At 39.0% G+C, this 18,671-nt stretch overlaps 2 protein-coding genes across 2 annotated transcripts in view; one reads left to right on the top strand and one right to left on the bottom strand.

Moving 5' to 3' along the window:
• The window catches only part of LOC147137711 (uncharacterized), a 43,811-nt gene extending 36,737 nt beyond the window's left edge, over nucleotides 1-7,074 (bottom strand). Inside the window, exon 1 of the mRNA XM_086049794.1 lies at nucleotides 6,646-7,074. Within this exon, the coding sequence (XP_085905920.1) occupies nucleotides 6,646-6,989 (344 nt within the window). The 5' untranslated portion in view covers nucleotides 6,990-7,074. The remainder of the gene's footprint in view (nucleotides 1-6,645) is intronic.
• A 1,655-nt stretch (nucleotides 7,075-8,729) lies between these two features.
• On the top strand, nucleotides 8,730-14,374 carry ccr6b (chemokine (C-C motif) receptor 6b). The gene is made up of 2 exons (XM_086049679.1): nucleotides 8,730-8,868; nucleotides 12,293-14,374. Exon 2 carries the CDS (start codon nucleotides 12,302-12,304, stop codon nucleotides 13,388-13,390), a length of 1,089 nt encoding a protein of 362 aa, XP_085905805.1. The 5' UTR covers nucleotides 8,730-8,868; nucleotides 12,293-12,301; the 3' UTR covers nucleotides 13,391-14,374.
• Nucleotides 14,375-18,671: the final 4,297 nt, after the last annotated feature.

The raw sequence follows: 18,671 nt of genomic DNA on the forward strand, positions 1-18,671 counted from the left end.
AACGTTGTTAAAAGCTCAGCTAGGCCCCTATCCTCTGCCAATAATGACGCTCCACTGCATCAAAAGATTCAAGCCAATTTTATGCCTTTAATTTTGGGGACACCCCTTTCCTGTTCAGTATGACTGTGCCCCAGTGCATAAAGCAGGTGTGGAATGATTTCGCTAGCTAACAGAAAGTCCTGAAATCAGTTCCTCAAAAATATTTTTGGCTGCATGAGAACATCACCATTAACGTCATTCAACATCAGTGACCTCTCAATAATGTGGGAAAGAAATCCCATGCGACCAAATCTTATCTTGCAAAGTCATTAGAACTGAAAGGTGATCTCAATCTCGTTAAATCGTGTCACTCGAATCTCAAAGCACATACTGTATCTGGTGATATGATCGCAAAAAGCAACATCAGTTTCTGTTTGAATCAGACCATATCAATTTGGGCCCTGCAGCAACCACTTATAATTTGGAATGTGAATGATTTACGGCTTTATTTTGACACGCAACAACTTGTATTTGAAGTTGCCGTGAGGAGCATTGTTTACCAACAACGGTATAGTGTTCAAAAGAGTTCCAGCATGCAAGAGGAAGTTTCCCCTCACTGACTTGTGTTTCGAGACTGTATCGTCCTAGTGACGCAAAGCCTTGAGAGTTTTCTGTTGGTTTTACATCCCGTAAAGATCAGAGGTCAACCCAAACATAGTTTTCTCAAGAATATGTTCTATGCATGCCCACTAGTTGAAACAAGGCATTCTGATAAATATTTTGTTGGTGGAATAAGAGTTAATCGATCGGTTTTTAGCTGTCTCTGTGGGCGGCCATTTTGTCACTTCTGTCAACTGAAAATGACATCACAACTGCTCAGAGCTCAGGTAACGGCCAATCACAGCTCACCTGTTTGCTGAAGCTGAGCCATGATTGGTCGTTACCTGAGCCCTGAGCATTTGTGATGTCAATTTCAGTTGACAGAAGTGACAAAATGGCCGCCCACTAAGATGGCTAAAAAATGGTGGATTTTGCTGCTTAACTCATATTCCACAAACACAATATTAATCAGAATACCGTGTTTCAACTAGTGGGCCTGCTGTTAACATATTCTTGGAAAAAAAACATGTTTGGGTTGATTTCCGCTTTAATATTACTGTATGTCTTGTATAATTAGCCGTAATGAATGACAGGATTCTTAAATGTCTACTGAACAATATTTAGTACCAACCAAGCATTACATTTTGGACAGGTATCATTTCATGAATGATATTAGCGCAACAACAAAAAATACTGCAGTTCTGTAATAGGCGCTAGTTCTGTTTGCCTGCCAATAGAGCTTTGCAGCGAATCCGTTACCAATGTGAGTGATGTTTCAAAAATGAATAGTATGTTGTATTAAAATATAGAACGAGCATACAGTCATAGTTTTTGTTGTTTCTTTGTTGTTTACTTTTAGAGTTAGCTTCAACTGGAGTGTCAGTAAACAGCAAGCAAAGTTGGACTCTTTAAGGAACACTCAAGGAGTTCTGTGGCACGAAATATGAAGTACCATAAAATGATTGATAAAACAAAATTATGGAATGTGCTAATGGCTGTATAGTATAACTGAGCATGAAAATAAATGATTTTTACTTGAAGTCTGGTATTGAGCAGGTTAACCTGTAGGTCCTGCAGCCAATTACCGGTATATTCGTAACCTTGAAACATTGTATGTCGGCAATGTCGATATACGTGCTATTTGCGACCTACACATTAAGGGTCTGCGACCCACTTTGGAGTTCCAACCTACCAGTTGAGAATAACTGATCTCGAGGTTCATGTGTGGTGATCAAATCCCTAACGTTAATCCTGACCAATTACATTTGACCGTTTATTTTACTTTATAAAAAGACTTTTGTCATTGAAACGTTTCACTGCCTGAGGGACTGGCAGGAATGTGTGTATTTCAAAAGACTCAACACAATGCCAACATATAATTATTTTAGATCTCTGAGATTGCTTTTGCCAGTGTATTTAAGAATACAGTACTTGATTTGACATAAAACTAACACCTAGCGTTTTAATTAAGATTTTCAATTAAGATTTTCCTTATTGTCATGAAATCTCCTCCATCTCCAAACAGAGCCCTTTGCCATTGTTTTGGTACAGTACAATACAAAGACTTAAACAGTAGGGCTGTCACTCCCCAAGAATGTTCCCCGCAGGGTCAGACCGGGTGTCGACACATCATTGCACAGCACTACAAATACGACTTTTTTTTTGTAAAGTTATTGTGAAGCAACTCAACACAGCTAACAGTGTTTCAAAAAAAAAAAAAAGTCTTTATATTCTTTACGTTTAAACATGTTCTTGTTTTGTGCCCCCCCAAAAAATCAATGATCGTTTGAATAATCGTGATTTCAATTATTACAAAAATAATCGTGAATATTTTTTTCATAATCGAGCAGGCCTAGTATGGAATAATATATGGTATAGTGTATAATATGAAGACTAATTTTGCTTACAGCCGCATTATAGATGCACATAATGGCATTTCTGAAATGAGCCTATTAGAGACAAATACTTTTTTTCCACTAAACCTTGAAGGGATTAAAGACAAAGTAAGATGAAAAATAATTATGGTATAATTAAAATCAGTTTTTCCTGTTTGGTATTGGTTAGGATGACCTCACCTGTCGGTAAACAGGTGGCAGTGCTAATTATTTCCGTCACGTGTGTCTGTGAGTGCGGTGTTCCCTTTCTGTCTTCTGTGTGTGACATTTAGCTGGTGCGCCGCATAAAGTTGCCTTTAATGAATGATGCATCATACCAGCATGACAGGTTTCGTTGGTGCTGCTGCCTTCTTCAAAATCAAACCAACCGTTGTTATTGCAGGTCAATCTAGTCACAACAGAACTGGAATCAAGGCAATGCCAGCACTTATCCAGTTGCTTCAGACTACAGACAGGCATCCATGCAAGCAGTTTTTTTATACTGCTTGTCCTCGTTGGGTCACAGCCCGCCGGGTGAGCTGGAGCCAAGCTGTGCTCGCCAGGCTATCAAAGGGCACAACCATTCACAACTATGGACAATTCTGTCTTCAATTAACCTAACATGCATTTTTGGAATGTTTGAGGAAACCCACGCGAGCGCAGAAATTTGCTAATCGATAGACCATCAAGTTAAGTAATTGGAATTATAAAACCATAATTCGAATTTAATTAAATTAAGGCTTTTATCAACACGTTGTGCAACCAACAACTTGTTTGTTAGCTGTTGCGGCTGCTTGGGGGTGTCAAAGAGAGCAAAGTTTGGCATGGGCCAGTTCTACAAACGTAAGAAAATAGTTGAAAATGCAAATAATTCGTAAGTAATAAAAGCCGTGAGGTATCCATTGGAGGTTTTGTTTGCATGTCAATTTGTCACAAGACTGCTTTTACATTTTGACATGCTCATTACTCATTACGCAACAAGATCCAGTGTGCTGGGTTTACTTTAATTTTGTTATGTTTGACTGATGTAAATTAAATGAAACTTGCCTCTGCCACCCAAGACTCTGTGGCACTGGCACATTTCTATTTGTTCCCTTCCTTCTTTTGATTCCTTCTTTGATCTGTAAACAAGGAAGTTCAGGTGTAATTGTTCTGAGCATGGGTGGGTATAAAACCGTGTAGCCTACTGCTGGGAATTGTTCATTCACTCAATTCATTTTGCTGGCTAAATGAAAGTTGTTGCAAGTACAGTACAGCGATACATTGATGTTTGACCACAACCTGAGCAGTGGAACATTGATTTTGCAGATTTTCCATACAAAACTTCCCAAATTCTGTTTGGAATCATGCTTTCCAGAGTGCACTAGGAAATATCGCCCAAACGTCAGACCATGGTCAGTGGTGAATGGTGATACACACCACAGTATATGGGAAATGGTAACGCACCTTTTAGAGGTGAAACAACTAATCGATTATCAAATTAATTAATAATTATTTTTTATTACTGATTAAATAATTTCATGATTATTTCTTCTTCTATTTTTTAATCAAATGTGTCCAAATGCTCAGAATTTCAACTTGTCAAGAGTAAATACTCTCCAATTTCTGTAGTCCTCAATGACAGCAGACTAAGTTTTTGTGTTGAATCCATAAAACACATTTTCTCTGGAAAACAATCATCATCATTTTTTCAAGTTATGGACCAAATCCGCAACTGAATCACAATTTATTTATGTTTGTGTAATTTCTATGCTGTGAATGTTTTTGAATAAGGGTAATAAAATAAAAATGTGTGTTTGTTTTTTTATCTGATTCATTGGATGAGTGACAAAATAATCAACAGATTGATCGATTATTAAATTAATTGTTAGTTGCATCCCTTGTGCTTTTCCATCAAGTATCTTGCTCAAGGACACTTGGGCATGGTCACAGGGGCACAGAATCAAACCCACAAATTTTAGGTCGGGAGATGACCATTGAGACATACTGCCATATACTTTAAGTGTCTAACTTTAAGTTAGAGTTAATAGGAAAAAGGCAAGGGCAAAGAAAGTTTCCTTCCGTATTTTAAAATACATGTATACGCAGCTGTATACAAAATGTAAATTGATAGTTAAATAGTAGACAGTCCTGGGTTTATTTCTGTTTTCAATTTTGTAACAATGGATAGACTTTTTTTGATAAATCGACTTAAGATAGTTTTAACTAGGGTCTGTCCGGTAGGCCGATAAGGATTTTTTTTAAGTTTATGCCGCTGACGATTATTGGCAGGAAAAAAAAATGCACTACTTGCATCACTCACCTAAGCGTTGCTTGTAAAAAAATAAGATATGCTTTGTTTCGAATGACAGGTCATTCTATTGACCTCATCAACAAACGTCATTGCAAATATATTTAAGGATACAAGCTGGTTAAGGGGTCGATCCCTGTACCACCGATGTCAGAGTTTGGTGCCGGAAATAAGTCGGATTTGTTTCCAGTGAGGGTTGGACTCCGCCGAGGCTTTCCTTTGTAACCGATTCTGTTCATAACTTTTATGGACAGAATTAGGAGCTAGCCGAGGTGTTGAGGGGGTCCTCAGTATTGCATCTCTGCTTTTTTCAGATGATGTGGTACTGTCGGCTCTTTAAGATGTGAATTCCAACTCTCACTGGAGCGGTTCGCAGCTGAGTGTGAAGCGGTTGGGAAGAGGGTGCAGGGGGTCTCCCTTACAGATAGGAGGAGTCATCCGGGAGGGACTGAGAGTCGAACGGCTGCTCCTCCATGTTGACGCTAGTCAGATGAGATGGCTTGGGCATCTGATTAGGATGCCTCCCTGATGAGGTGTTCCGGGCATGTCCCACCGGCAAGAGGCCTTGAGGACGACCCAGGTCGCTGTAGAGACTATGTCTCCCGGCTTGCCTGGGAACGCCTTGGGATCCCCCCGGAGGAGCTGGAAGATGTGGCTGGGGAGAGGGAAGTCTGGGCTTCCCTGCTGAAGCCGCTGCCTCCGCGACCCGACCTCGGGTAAGCGGTAGATAATGGATGGATGGATGGATGGGTGGGTCGGTGGGTGGATCGATGAAAGAGGATTATGATATAAATTTATGTGTAGCAAATAATGAAACCAGTGTAACTTTTGTACAACTACTGTAAATTGTTAGAGTACATAAAGGTAAACACAACTGTCAAACATCGTTTAATTGGCCGATTATATTGGCCTATGTTTCTAGGACGATTATTTAAATAATTGGTCAGGCCCAAGTTTTAAACACTAGAAAACAAATGGCCATTTGGAATCTGTCTTGCAGTTCCACTTTCATGGTTTGTGCGATCATTTGTTTATTATCTTCATTATTATTATTATTCAACGTATGGAATGCTTAAATTGTACACTAGGCTCAGGTGGTAAAGTTGCAGTCTATGAATTGGAAGTCTTCCCAAGCACTCTTGCACATAGAAACCCAAACTCAAATTGGTTCTGATGCATCTGATGCTGAGTATGACTGCGACGTTCCTTTCGGTCAGGTAGTGTCTGATGCTCAGGGTATTGTGAGCAGGCATGTTCAAATAGTGAAGCAGCAACGAGTTGCCCTGCCACAACTCTCACTTCTTCTCACGCAGTGAATGAAACAAAATCTCTATACTAGCTGCTTGATCTGCTGGCCCACACTGAATGGGAAAACTTGTGGTTTAGGTTCGACATGGTGTATAGCTTTTGTTACGCCAGTCCTTGAACATTTCTGACACGCCTCGTTTATTGCCTCTCTGTAACACCGACTTTCGCAAGTGGGTCTGGATCGTAATTCCCGTGATATGGGTTCGTCAATGTACATATTTTTGCCCTAACGAAGACAAATTTGAGTCCATTAAATCAATTTGCATTACAACAAGGAGAATAATAATTCATCACATGCATGTCTTGGACCCAAAACAATGTGAATGGCTTTCTCTCAGCATTCATTCAAGTGGTTCTAAATGTGAGTAAATAATGAGCTCCTGTCATCCATTCGGAGAATAACAATGGACCTTATCTAATCAATTTGGTGTTTTGCATTGTTTCTATCTCCACAAAATGGTCATAACACAACCAATTGCATATACAGCTGTCATAATTGCATATGATGTGAGCTAAAACACAAAGGAGCTCCTAAAGTTATCTCTACAAAACTTCATTCGTCAACATTAACAACAGGACATTCGAGGTTCTTACATGTGGCTGCTGAAGCTGTCCAGTTCATTGGGGAACAACTCATCGTCGCCTCCTTCTCTGTCCTCTTTCGGCTTCGATTTCTTTCGTTTCAACCTGAACGACAACATCCGCCTTGCTTTCTTTTCCTTGGGAGAAATGAGCACGCCATCACCGGGCAATGCGGCGGGGTCGTCGCCGGGGCTGCCAGGACTGGAGCTCACCGGTGAAGTCCGCCACTTGTCTCTGCTGGACACTGCGGCTGCTCCATCTTTGACTGAGTCCGACTGTTTGGCTCCCTTGCCCTCTTTGTCTGGTGACCTTACCTTGAACAAATTCTTCACTTTTAAAGTGCTCGACTTACTCATACTGGATTGGGAAAGAAGTCAGACAACAGAGAGGCATTAAAAACTAAGTGACGAGTTGGCCAACTTGCGTTTAGTCGGAGGCGTGATCGACTGGGCTAACCTGCCGGGTGGGTTACCTGCCAGGTGATAGCTTGTTGGTTTGATTAGGGCAGCTCTTCCGGCTGCATACTTCAATATAAAATCCAGGCAGTGCCTATTCATTGAGTGCATACACCCAACTCAGTGAACACGACAATAACACGAACACGTGTTTATTGTCACCAATACTGAGAAAAATCGATTTGCTCATAGATACATGGATAGACATGTAACCTTAAGTGATCTCAAACTATATAATTACTAATTTCTTTTATTTTGAAATTTCTCGCTTGGCACAGCGCCTGCAGGATCATAACTCTCTCAACAATTCCACATAAAAGGTGATGCCGCTTTCCTATAAACCTTAATCCCGTCAATTGTTTTTTTTTAACATATTTTTTTATTGCAAGGCTTTAAATTTAAGTGTTGTATAGCTTTCATTTAAATTGTGACGGTGTCTAAACTGGTTCTGGATTTGTACCTTACAAGAAAAATAATCCGTAGAATTTCGGTGTGATGAAACCCACATTTTCCTCCACACAAAGTCTGTTTCATACTTCGCGAGACATGCATTTTATTCCAAAATATTAATAAGATAGAGCTTTGAAATGCTACTATTTTTAGTTTGTTGGAATAATAGCGCGATCTGCTGGTCATATTGGTGAAGCACGTCTACGGCAGGTATCACCATCCTTTTTGAAACTTCAAACTAAAAATACATTCTTGGGTACTGATAATTGCGAAGGGCTACACATTTAATACACACTTCGTAACCAACAAATGTGCTCACATTATTATTTGAGGCTAAGTCATCTCCTCATCTTCTCCGAACGCCATGAGTTGGTAATGAGCTACAATGATGACCTTCGACCTATATGTTTTGTTGTTGTTTTAAATATTGTCTTTCTTTACCACATTTACTCCAATGCAAGTGTAATTTAAAAAAGAATAGAAAAAAAAAGAAAAAAAATGATTCAATGCGCCTTACTGGCTGGTAAGTGGAGCCATTTTATTTTTTAACAGTAACACCAAAAAAAAGATAACACTAGTGAACTATTTTAGGACAGGCCGGTGGGCACCACAGTGGTGACACCTGGTCGCCATGAACTGTGTGACTGTAACATAAGGTGCAGTTCTCCAAGTTTTGGTCAGTTTATTTACCATGTGCAATCAAATAAATCAAAGTTTGATTTATTCAGACCTACACTTACTGGTAAAATAAATAAATAAATAAATAAATAAATAAATAAATAGATAGATAAATAAGTCCACCGCTCAATCATGAATGACATTCAAGGATTGAATTGTTTAAACACCCTATAAAAACAACATCCTCATTTACGCTTTACAGTATAGTGAACAGAGATTTCAAATGGGCGACAAAGCAAATAAGGATTAGAATGTAATAGCTCGTGTTCAAAAATGATTATTCTTCTTAGAATCTAGTTCCACTAAGTGCACTTGAAGTGAAATGAAGCGTGAATACATAATTTGCTGTAAACTTATCTTCACAAATCAATGTTGTTTTTGTGGAGGAGGATCTCTGTTGCTGGAGGCAGAAAAATTCAGTACAAATAAAATGGCAAGCAGGAAGATTAAATAAGCGGTTGACCTGACAATGACTTGAGTTCTTTCCCCTTTGGTCTTCTTCTTTTTTTTTTTTTTAACTTGCAGTGTAGATCTGTGACTGCAACCTCCCCCGCTCAATTATTTCTTTTCAAGCAAGACAGGTATCATTCTGGTACTTTTTACCAACACTTCATCCAGAAAACTTCACTCTGTGAGAACCATCATTCTGAAGGTATGTTATGAACGGGAAACATGCAATCATTTTAATGTAAATATTTTTGACTGATTTGGACAAAAATGAAGGAATCATCACAAAAAAATTGAATCCAAACACAATATTAAGTACAAGTGCTGTATCGAGAATTCTGCCTTTGAAAGACAAAATGCTTTGTTTTGATTTTAAGTTTTAGGATGGTATTAATTCAACAATATATTCTATATACTTTTTTATTATTATTGCTGTTGTTTGTATTATTGAGCATTTCTATCTTTGCAAAGACAACATTTTTCAGACAGCTCTAATACTAATGTGTGTAACCATTGAGTATGCAAGTAGTTGTAATTGTCTTACAAAAACTTAAATCAGCATGACAAAGTAATTGCAATTAGCTTTTGTATTTCTTTTCTTTATGTACAACATAAATAGTAGTAGTATTTGAAACGGAATGAACAAGGTTACAGTTTAATGAGTGCTCGACATTCTACAAATAGACATCTAACAAAGTGCAGCTTCCTTTTTTCCTGCTCAGTTCTGCACATTTGTTTTTCACATTTCCACAAACGATACCTTACTGACAAACTGTTCTGGGTGCTGTAAAACATTATAAAATATGTGTCCAACTAGATATTAAGTTTCTCAGAGGCCAAATTATATGATTTACAGTGTACATACATACACACACACACATATATAGATATATATATATCTATATCTATATCTATATATATATATATATATATATATATATATATGTACATATATATATATATATATATATATATATATATATGATAGGCTATGCTATGAAGATTATATATACTATATGTATAGCATATATATATATATATATATATATATATATATATATATATATATATATATATATATGTATATGTATATGCTATATATATATGCTAGGCTATGCTATGAAGATTTTTTATTTATATATTTATTTTAGATGACTGATTCTTTTGTTAGTTATGACCTGTTTTCATTCCACTTTCAGATGTGTGACTTTCTTGCATGCACTCTGAAACTCGCGTGCGTCTAAGATCTTCACTGATAAGGATCAGATCAACTTTAAACATCAAATGAGTTGCTTACTTGACAAAAGGAGATGAAATTGGGTCACGCACAACCAGAGGAAGAGGCAAACTAGAACATTGCCTTTTATCCTACACACAGAGCACAAGTGTTTTTCAGCTTTCTCTGACCTTGGCATTCAGCTTTCTCTGACCTTGGCATTGTTTTTATCAGAAATTTGCATAATCACTCACCATTTCTTAACCTACAGTCCATTGCCCCCCTGTATAAGACGACAACTAGAGCCCCCAGTATAGTAATAGCAATAATGGCGGGTCCGTCAGATTTGACAATGTGCAAAGAATTCCATGTGTGCATCCTTCTGTGCTTGTTATGTGGGAGGGTTCAGCGCCTTCATTAAATCTCTAAAAGTGGTCATAAAGTTGGGGCTGTGGATGTACTGTATATCCTTGATCCATCAATTTTCTCAACGGCTGTCCCTAATAGGGTGAGCAGCCAGCAGACTCTGAGCAAGAGGTCACAAAGGTGCATAGCACAGCGTATAAACGAAAAATTAAAGAACACCAGGGCTACTTTGACATTCTTCACCTCTAATTTATGAAATGCAATGAAAACAACCCATCAGTGTAGGTAAAGCTGGGTGATCAATGTTGGGGTGGCGTGAGCCTTTATCCCACTCGAATAGATTCCTCTGGACTGAGCAGCAGCAGAATCACATTTCCAAATTCAGAATCAAACAACAGCAATCTGTACTGAGCTGACCTTGACATGGCGCAGAAAGTGCAGAAAACACTCACTATTCATGCCGTCTGTTGCTGTAACTGAAATATCTTTATTCATCGGGGTGTTTTGAATATAAATGTTGTCACCGTTTTAGCTGTAAATATGTTCTTTGCTTATTTGCAAGTCTAGAAAAGCGATACAGTACTGTATACAAAAGTGTACAAAACCAATGTACAGACTTCTCTTTGCTTCCCTGCCAGACAGCAGTACAATGCAGGAAAACTAAAAAGTGGACTACCACAAATCGCCCCCGGATTGTAGTTAGGACAACCATGGTATAGATAAACAAGCATTCACACTTATAGTTACAATTTTGAGTCTTCTAAGATGCATGTTTCTGGAATACGGGAGGAAGCTGGAGTAACCAGAGAAAGCCTACACAAGCACAGGGACAACATGCAAATTACACACAGGAAGGCCAGAGCTGAAATTTAAATACAGAACTTCAGAACTCTGGAGCAGATCTGCTAAATAGTAGACCGGTTCTTAAACGTTTTACACCAAGTACCACCTCAAAAAAGATACTTACGTAGCTTTCCAAATACCAACGTAATGATGACCAACATTAAAATACAGTAGCGTATTTGGCCCATGTGTTCATCAAAAACATTTTTGAAGTATTTAATATTACTGTTAGCCACTGTAACATTATGCACAATTTGAACATCAACACTTAAGGGTAAATTAATAATCATTCAATTAAAATTCATCGCACGTAAAAGTTAAATAAAAATTGTATCTAAATAAATGTTTGAAAACAAACATACTAAAACGTTGTAAAAGATGAAATGCAAATGTATTGTACTTAAAAATATATATACTGAACTAAAGCGAACTATACTTTATAAATGTACGGTTCTGGATTTGAAAAAAGACACTATAATAATATACATTATTTGAACATTTAATTTGGTATTTTTCATTTATCACTAGAGGGAGCACAAGTAACATTAGAAGTACTTGTATCACATGTTGAGAACCGCTGCACTAGACCAATGTACTGCCAATGTATATAACACGTTCAACACGGTCAACATTTTTTTTAAAAATCGGAGCTGCAAGTAAACTTTCCTAGATTATTTTTTTGTGCTGATTCCGAATCTGCCCTCATTTTTTTCCTCTAGCACATCAGGTTTTCATAATAATAATAATAATAATAATAATAATAATAATAATAATAATATTCATCATCATCATCATCATCATCATCATAAGTTATCACCATAATAATATACCAATATAATATGTAAAATAGTACAATATTTTGCAATATTTATGAATTAAGAGTTAGATTTGCGTTAGGGTTCAGCAACAGGTGGATTTATTTTCTGAGACATCATAGCTCATTATAACTCATGATGAAGTCTGTATTGCACAAACTTTTAAGGGTCGAATTTAGAAACAAAAAATGAAAATATCTCAAAAACTTGATGTGCTACAAAAAAAAATAAAGACATTTTTTTTAAATCAGCATCAAAAATATGTTTAGGGACACGTAAAGGCATCTGTTTAAAATGCGTTATGTCAATGTCATTTCAGGTGATTCTTTAGATTGTATTGAAATGCAAATATATGATGTTGGGTCTTAAAATGTTTCTTTGTTCAACAGAACCAAAGCATGTCTTCAATGGCTCCAGATTATTACAATCCCAGCATTGACGATTATGCAGACGTGGGACTGTGCAACCTGGACCCAGATTCTGCTCAAGTGCTCACCCAAACCTACATGCACTCCCTCATTTGCGCCTTGGGCCTGGTCGGGAACATCCTCGTGGTGCTCACTTACATATTCTACAAGAGAACCAAGACGATGACAGACGTCTACCTGGCCAATGTTGCGGTGGCCGACTTGACCTTTGTGCTGGCCCTGCCTTTCATCATTTACAACGAGCGGCACGACTGGCCAATGGGCACTGTGGTTTGCAAGGCGCTGACGTCGGCCTACAGCATCAACCTCTACGGCGGGATGCTCCTGCTGGCGTGCATCAGCGGCGATCGCTACGTCGCCATCGTCCAGGCCAGACGCTCCTTTGGGGCCCGCTCCAATTCTCTCCTTTACAGCCGCGTCATCTGCTCGGCTGTGTGGCTTTGTGCGGCTGCGTTAACACTGCCTACCCTTATATACACCGAACGCTTTGAAGAGACCAGTCCGGGGGCCGAGACCGCGCATGTAATGTGTCAGCTGTCTTTCAGCGACGACGAGATGGCAAAGTTAATTAAAATGCTGGTCCCCTGCCTTCAAATGGCCATTGGCTTCCTGCTGCCCCTGGTGGTGATGGCACTGTGCTATTCCAGCATCTTGTGCACGTTGATTCGAGCGCAGAGCAGCCAGAGGCACAAGGCCATCCGTGTGGTCTTGGCGGTGGTCGTGTTCTTCATCGTGTGTCACCTGCCCTACAACGTGGCTCTGCTCAGCCACACGTTAGATCTGTTTGAACAGAGAGGTTGTCAGGGAGAAAGGCTCAGTCTCCAAGTTCTTGCCATTTTGAAAAGTGTCGCCTACCTACACTGCTGCGTCAACCCCATCCTCTATGCCTTCATTGGCTCCAAATTTAGGAGCCACTTCAGGCAAATAGTGCTGGACCTGTGGTGCTTTGGTAAAAAGTACATCTACTCGGCGCGCTCGTCGCGTGGCACGTCTGACGTTTGCATCTCGGGCTTCAAGTCTTCAGATGGCTCGAACAACCTCTCGTCATTTAGTGCATGATATCGCAATGAACAAAATTCAGCTCCTGTGAAAGTACATCTGTATGTGTCAGTATAAGGCAACATGTTATTGGCTCTATGTGCAGTATGTATCAATGTAAAAACGCAAAAAAGCAACATTATTATAAAAATCAGGCAAATAACACCCAAAAAAGGTTTTTCAAAAGTAATTATATGTGTGTCAAGCCCTCCAATGACAACCTTTAAAAATAATAATAATAATGTAGCATTTTTTAGCATCAGTTTAATAGGCAAGTAGGCTACTTTTCAAAGTCATGCTTTTAAACTCCATTGTTGATATGAAGTCTGTTGATTTTGTAATGTATATAATGCATGATGTTGATTCCTTTTGACCTCATTTAATCACATGCTGTTTTTTTTTCAATCTCACTGCAATACTTACGCCTCACTCTATTTCCTGCTACAGTGAAATGCCAGGTTTTTCTGTTTAAAAGACCGAACCCAAGATCAGTCATTTAAAAACTTTTTCCACTGTTAATGTGACTTACAACTTGTACAACTGAATTGAGAAAACAAAACGAAACAAAACAAACACGAAATATTTTGAGAGGGTAAGTAAAAATAAATAACTGAGATAGTGAGGTAGCGCAAGTGCATTTTTGGCATCTGTTTGTTTCGGGAGGCAATGGAGTCTGCATCTGGGTCAGTCTGTGGTTGAGTCGCAGCACTTGCTGCGGTTGGCGAGTCCGATGCTCTAAAGGTGTCCGATTCTCTAAAGGTGTCCGATTCTCTAAAGGTGTCAACCATCAGAAATATTATAATTTGAAGAAATTGGATGTATGAGGTAGAAAAATGAAAATTGAAAAAACGGGGTCAAGATAGGTCACATCACTCACATGCCTGGTAATAAAACGTGGATGGGGCAGAAGAAACAGGTGTGTTTTAAGTATATCTGTCTAGATTTGGCATAAACTGTATTATAAACATGCAGACAAAAACTATTTCTTTGTCATGAGTGATTTCTGTTGATGCCCTAAATAAATTGTGTCTTGAATTTTATTATAAGAGCACTGCAATTATCTAACTGTCCCACAAACATGCATGTTCGGTGAATTGACTCTACTAGCTGTGAAAGTGACTGTATATGGTTGTTTATATGTGTGCTCTATGTTTGACTTGAGACCAGTCCAGGTTGTACCCCAATTTGGAAGTGGATGGATTGATGTATGGATTAAGCCTCTATCCATCCATTTACTGTACTGCTTGGAGTCTATCCCAGCTCCTTGTACGTTAGAGGTGGAGTATACACGCTGGACTGGTCACCAGCCAATTGCAGGACATATATTATCCTTTATGATAAGAATAGGGCCTCATAAATTAAATCACTAAAATCGGACTCACGATAATACAGTAATTCATCCCAGGGATTTGATGGGGACGTGCATAAAGTACCATTAGTTATACGTTTCACTACCACTAGATGTCCTCAGTCAGCTTTGTTTGAGTTCTGCGTTATGACTTGATTTCACAGTCCAGCATTAGAATAAGATTGCCTCATCATATATGAATAGAGAGTAAAGCTGAAGATTTAACAAGTGAAAAAGTCAATTCACTGCCCCCCCACCAATTCATTTGTCCATGTGTCCATTCATCCAATGATGATCAGTTTGTCTGTCCTTCCTGAAAATGCCCATACATCCATCTTTTGTTCATGTGTCATCATTCATTGTTGTGCAGCATCCTATCCTATCCTATCCTATCCTATCCTATCCTATCCTATCCTATCCTATCCTATCTTACCCTAAACTGTCCTGTCCTGTCCTGTCCTAGCCTATCCTATCCTATCTGATGTTATACTATCCTGTCCTGTCCTGTCCTGCCCTATCTTATCCTATCCTATCCTATCCCATCCATCCGTCCGTCCGTCCATTCATCCATCCATCTGTCCACCTGTCCAGTCAGTACATTACATACACGTGTCCATCCTTTGTTCCCACAGTATATCCATTGCTCTGTCCATCCAGTCATTGTCCATGTGTCCCTCTATCTGTTCCTCCATTCATGCATATGGACAGCTGTCTGCCCACCCATTCATCCATCCTATTTAAGCACTAAGGCATGCACCTATACTGCTTCTATAGGGTTGTGGTTATTTGGAGTCAATAGAATCAGTCTCCTAAATTATCGAACGTACTGCATCCCTGTAAACGCTCTAGAAAATATAAAGAAAGCTGAAATCAGCAAAGTTGTGATTGTGCGTTGACATTTACTGCAATGTATTCCAATAACAAAGAATTAACTCAAGGACTGTGGGTGTGTCTTAAAATGTTTGAAGGTCTCTGTTAGTAGGATTTAGCATTGTCAGCAAATTACAGAATCAGGAGATAATGACTGTTTGCAGAGCTTCACAGAATAACTCCTTGTACAGGTCTATGATTTCACTGCAATGATTTTGAGAAATTTCAGCCTTGGGCTCGTTCCAGACAACTCTGCTGTTATGGGAACATTTTGAAGTAATTCTCAATGGTGTCTACGGGACCTCATTGGAACCTTGTTCTTTGAGGAGAATGCACTCAACCTTGTCATTTTTAGCCTCGATGAAATGTGTTAACCTCAACATCTGGTGTCTTCATGAAGTCACAGTTCTCAAGCTTATGTACTGCTATGACTGTCTGCTTCATTGTGCCTTGTCAGCAATGTTGAAGGGGTTTGCCCTAACATGCTCTCACAGCATGACACACTGGATGGAGGTGGATTGGATGTTCCTTTGACTGCTGAAAACAACACTTTGATTAATGGAAGATAAAGCAAAATACTGTGACTTCAGCATTTCTTAAGGGGGAGGCCTCGTCTCATGCACGAAATATTAACTCCACATATTAACTCTTGTTGGGCGAGTCTGAATTTTGTCCCCATGACGACCTGGCGTGGATGTCTGGCGTTATGACGTAAGTGGCTTCTACTTGTACTTCTGAGAGCAGAGCCCGGTGCATCCTGGCAGAGCCGGGGGGGGTACAGGGGCAATACCCCCCCTGAATATGCTTGAAGCCCCCAGGTGCCAGGCCAGATAATTGACTTTTGGGTATTTTCCAGGAATTTTTTTCCACATTTCTCCCTGTCCCCGTAGGGACCATATAATGATTTTTTTATCAGCATTTTATGATTTATTTATTTTTGTCAACCCACTGACATAGCCTTGCCCCCCATTGGCCTCCGCAAGGAAAAAATAAACAGAATAAAAGCATTTTTACTTACTTACATACTACACTCTCTCTAAGTGGCATATTGATAAATTACCAAACACAAATACCCCACCAGAACCATCACCACGTCAAAAAACTTCAGAGAGCGTTGAAGTACATGCAGCGTAGTATATGAGTCAAATAGTTTTCTAGAGCCTTTTCATTAAACTAGTGGAAGTTTTTATTCCAGCTTGACCGCAAGTTTCCCCAACTCGATTTTTACACAGGTCTATGATGTTTTTTTCATTCTTGTTTCGGGGCACATGGAATGTGAAGCTCGGTTGGCAGTATAAATAAAGGGCCTGCTGAGGTACTTTGAGAGCAAGTTAACATAGTTGAAACAAAAATATTTAGCATTTAATGTGTTATTTCAGCCACGGGAAACAGTGCACTCCCAACCACAAAAAACGCAAGAGAATCACATTGCAGTTCATTTTGTATGGGGAGACCACCGTGCAGAGATGTCACCTAGACTTGACGTCATTTTCACATGACACATGATGTGGCATTTAAATATGTTCTCATTAAGATTATTCACCAGTGGCCAGATGGTTCTGTTTTCCTTTATTTTCCAAATATAGCTTATACCTATTAGGTATAAGGAGTAGGCACTTCATTTTGAATTGAACGTGTATAAATAACTATTTACTTGTCTCCTACTCATTATGGTGCTAGCGTGTGTCTGTGTTGATTCAAAAAGCCTTGTTATTCTTCTTTTCAATATGCCTATGTGGCAGTTGTGATTGAGCTCTATGAACTCTGCTCAGCAATAAATTCTACAGCAAAGATGACTTAATATGGAGTTTTATAATGAATCAAAAATCTTTTGTTTTTGTTGCGTAATTTGTAATATTACAATTGGAAGAGAAATTGGAAAGAAAGAAAAAAAAACACAAATGGCAGCAACTATTTTTTTCTTGTATTTAACCTCCTGAAAATCAAAAAGAAAATATTTTTTTAAAAAATCATCTCAAATTTGAAGGTTTATATAAAAAATCAATTTTACATAACTGTTTATTTCATACCATTTTTGTTTCGCTATCGTATATGAAGTGCTAGAATGGAATGAGGAAGTCCCACAATTGTTCCACATTCTGAGGTTGCAGCCGTAACAAAAGTGAGCCTGTGTGCATAAGGATACAGCAATGCAGAGACAGGTGTGTAAAGTTGCACACATGACACTCACTTCTCCTGCCCTGTTGCGTTGACAACAGTGCTGCAGTCCAGTTAGGGCGCTTATTTTTGTAAACGGCGTACATCCAATACAGTGCGCTGCGCGTATGCGGGTTCAACGCCGTGTAAGTAATTTCGCAGATGAGCGCAGGTTGGTCGATCTAAGAAATGGAGGTCTGCACCGCCGTGGGCATGGTCACACACACTTCAGTCATGGCCAGTCAAAGCAGCTCCTCTCATTCACTTTGAATGCAGAGGGCGAGAGTCTAGCTTTGGCCGAGCACACATCGGTGCCGTGAAGCGCGCACTTGGAACCCTGGATCCTTTGTGTGGTTTCTGGATTCTGTGTGCAAAGGCTTAAATGCTACTGGACATGTTGAAGAAGACATATCCCGCATTTTTTCCTAACAATTTAGAGCAGCTCCCAGATGTCTTAATGAAAAGTCTGGCATTATTTCCTCAAACCACACAAAGGATAAAGAATGATTGCTCACTTGATACTAAAAAAATAAATAAATAATGTTTTGGCGGTGTGGTTGTGTCTCATGCAAATGCCAAATACGGTTTTCTTACTATGATGACAAGGTCAACCAAGGTTGCAAACTTATCGACTTTGATATATTCATCAACATTTCTGATCACTCTCGCGACTATTTCCACCCAAAAAGTGGATTTCAACAACTACCGGTGCCTTTCAATTTTCTTTGGTGGAGAATTTCAACCATGCATATTCAGGCTGCATTTGAATGATCTTTCCTTTGCACAAACCCACCAGATTGATTTAACTACATTCCCACTTTGTCATCGTAACATGAAACTAAAACAAAATAAAACAACAAAATCTAAAAGGCTGGACTGTAATTTAAAAAAACGAACCAACAAACACATGTTTCGATTTAGGCATAC

Source organism: Filicampus tigris, chromosome 13 (assembly GCF_054856515.1).
Source record: "Filicampus tigris isolate MCC_2025a chromosome 13, RoL_Ftig_1.0, whole genome shotgun sequence".
NCBI lineage: Eukaryota > Metazoa > Chordata > Actinopteri > Syngnathiformes > Syngnathidae > Filicampus > Filicampus tigris.

Coding starts and splice junctions, on each gene's coding strand:
- ccr6b (XM_086049679.1), top strand. CDS start 12,302: ATGTCTTCAATGGCTCCAGATTATTACAATCCCAGCATTGACGATTAT.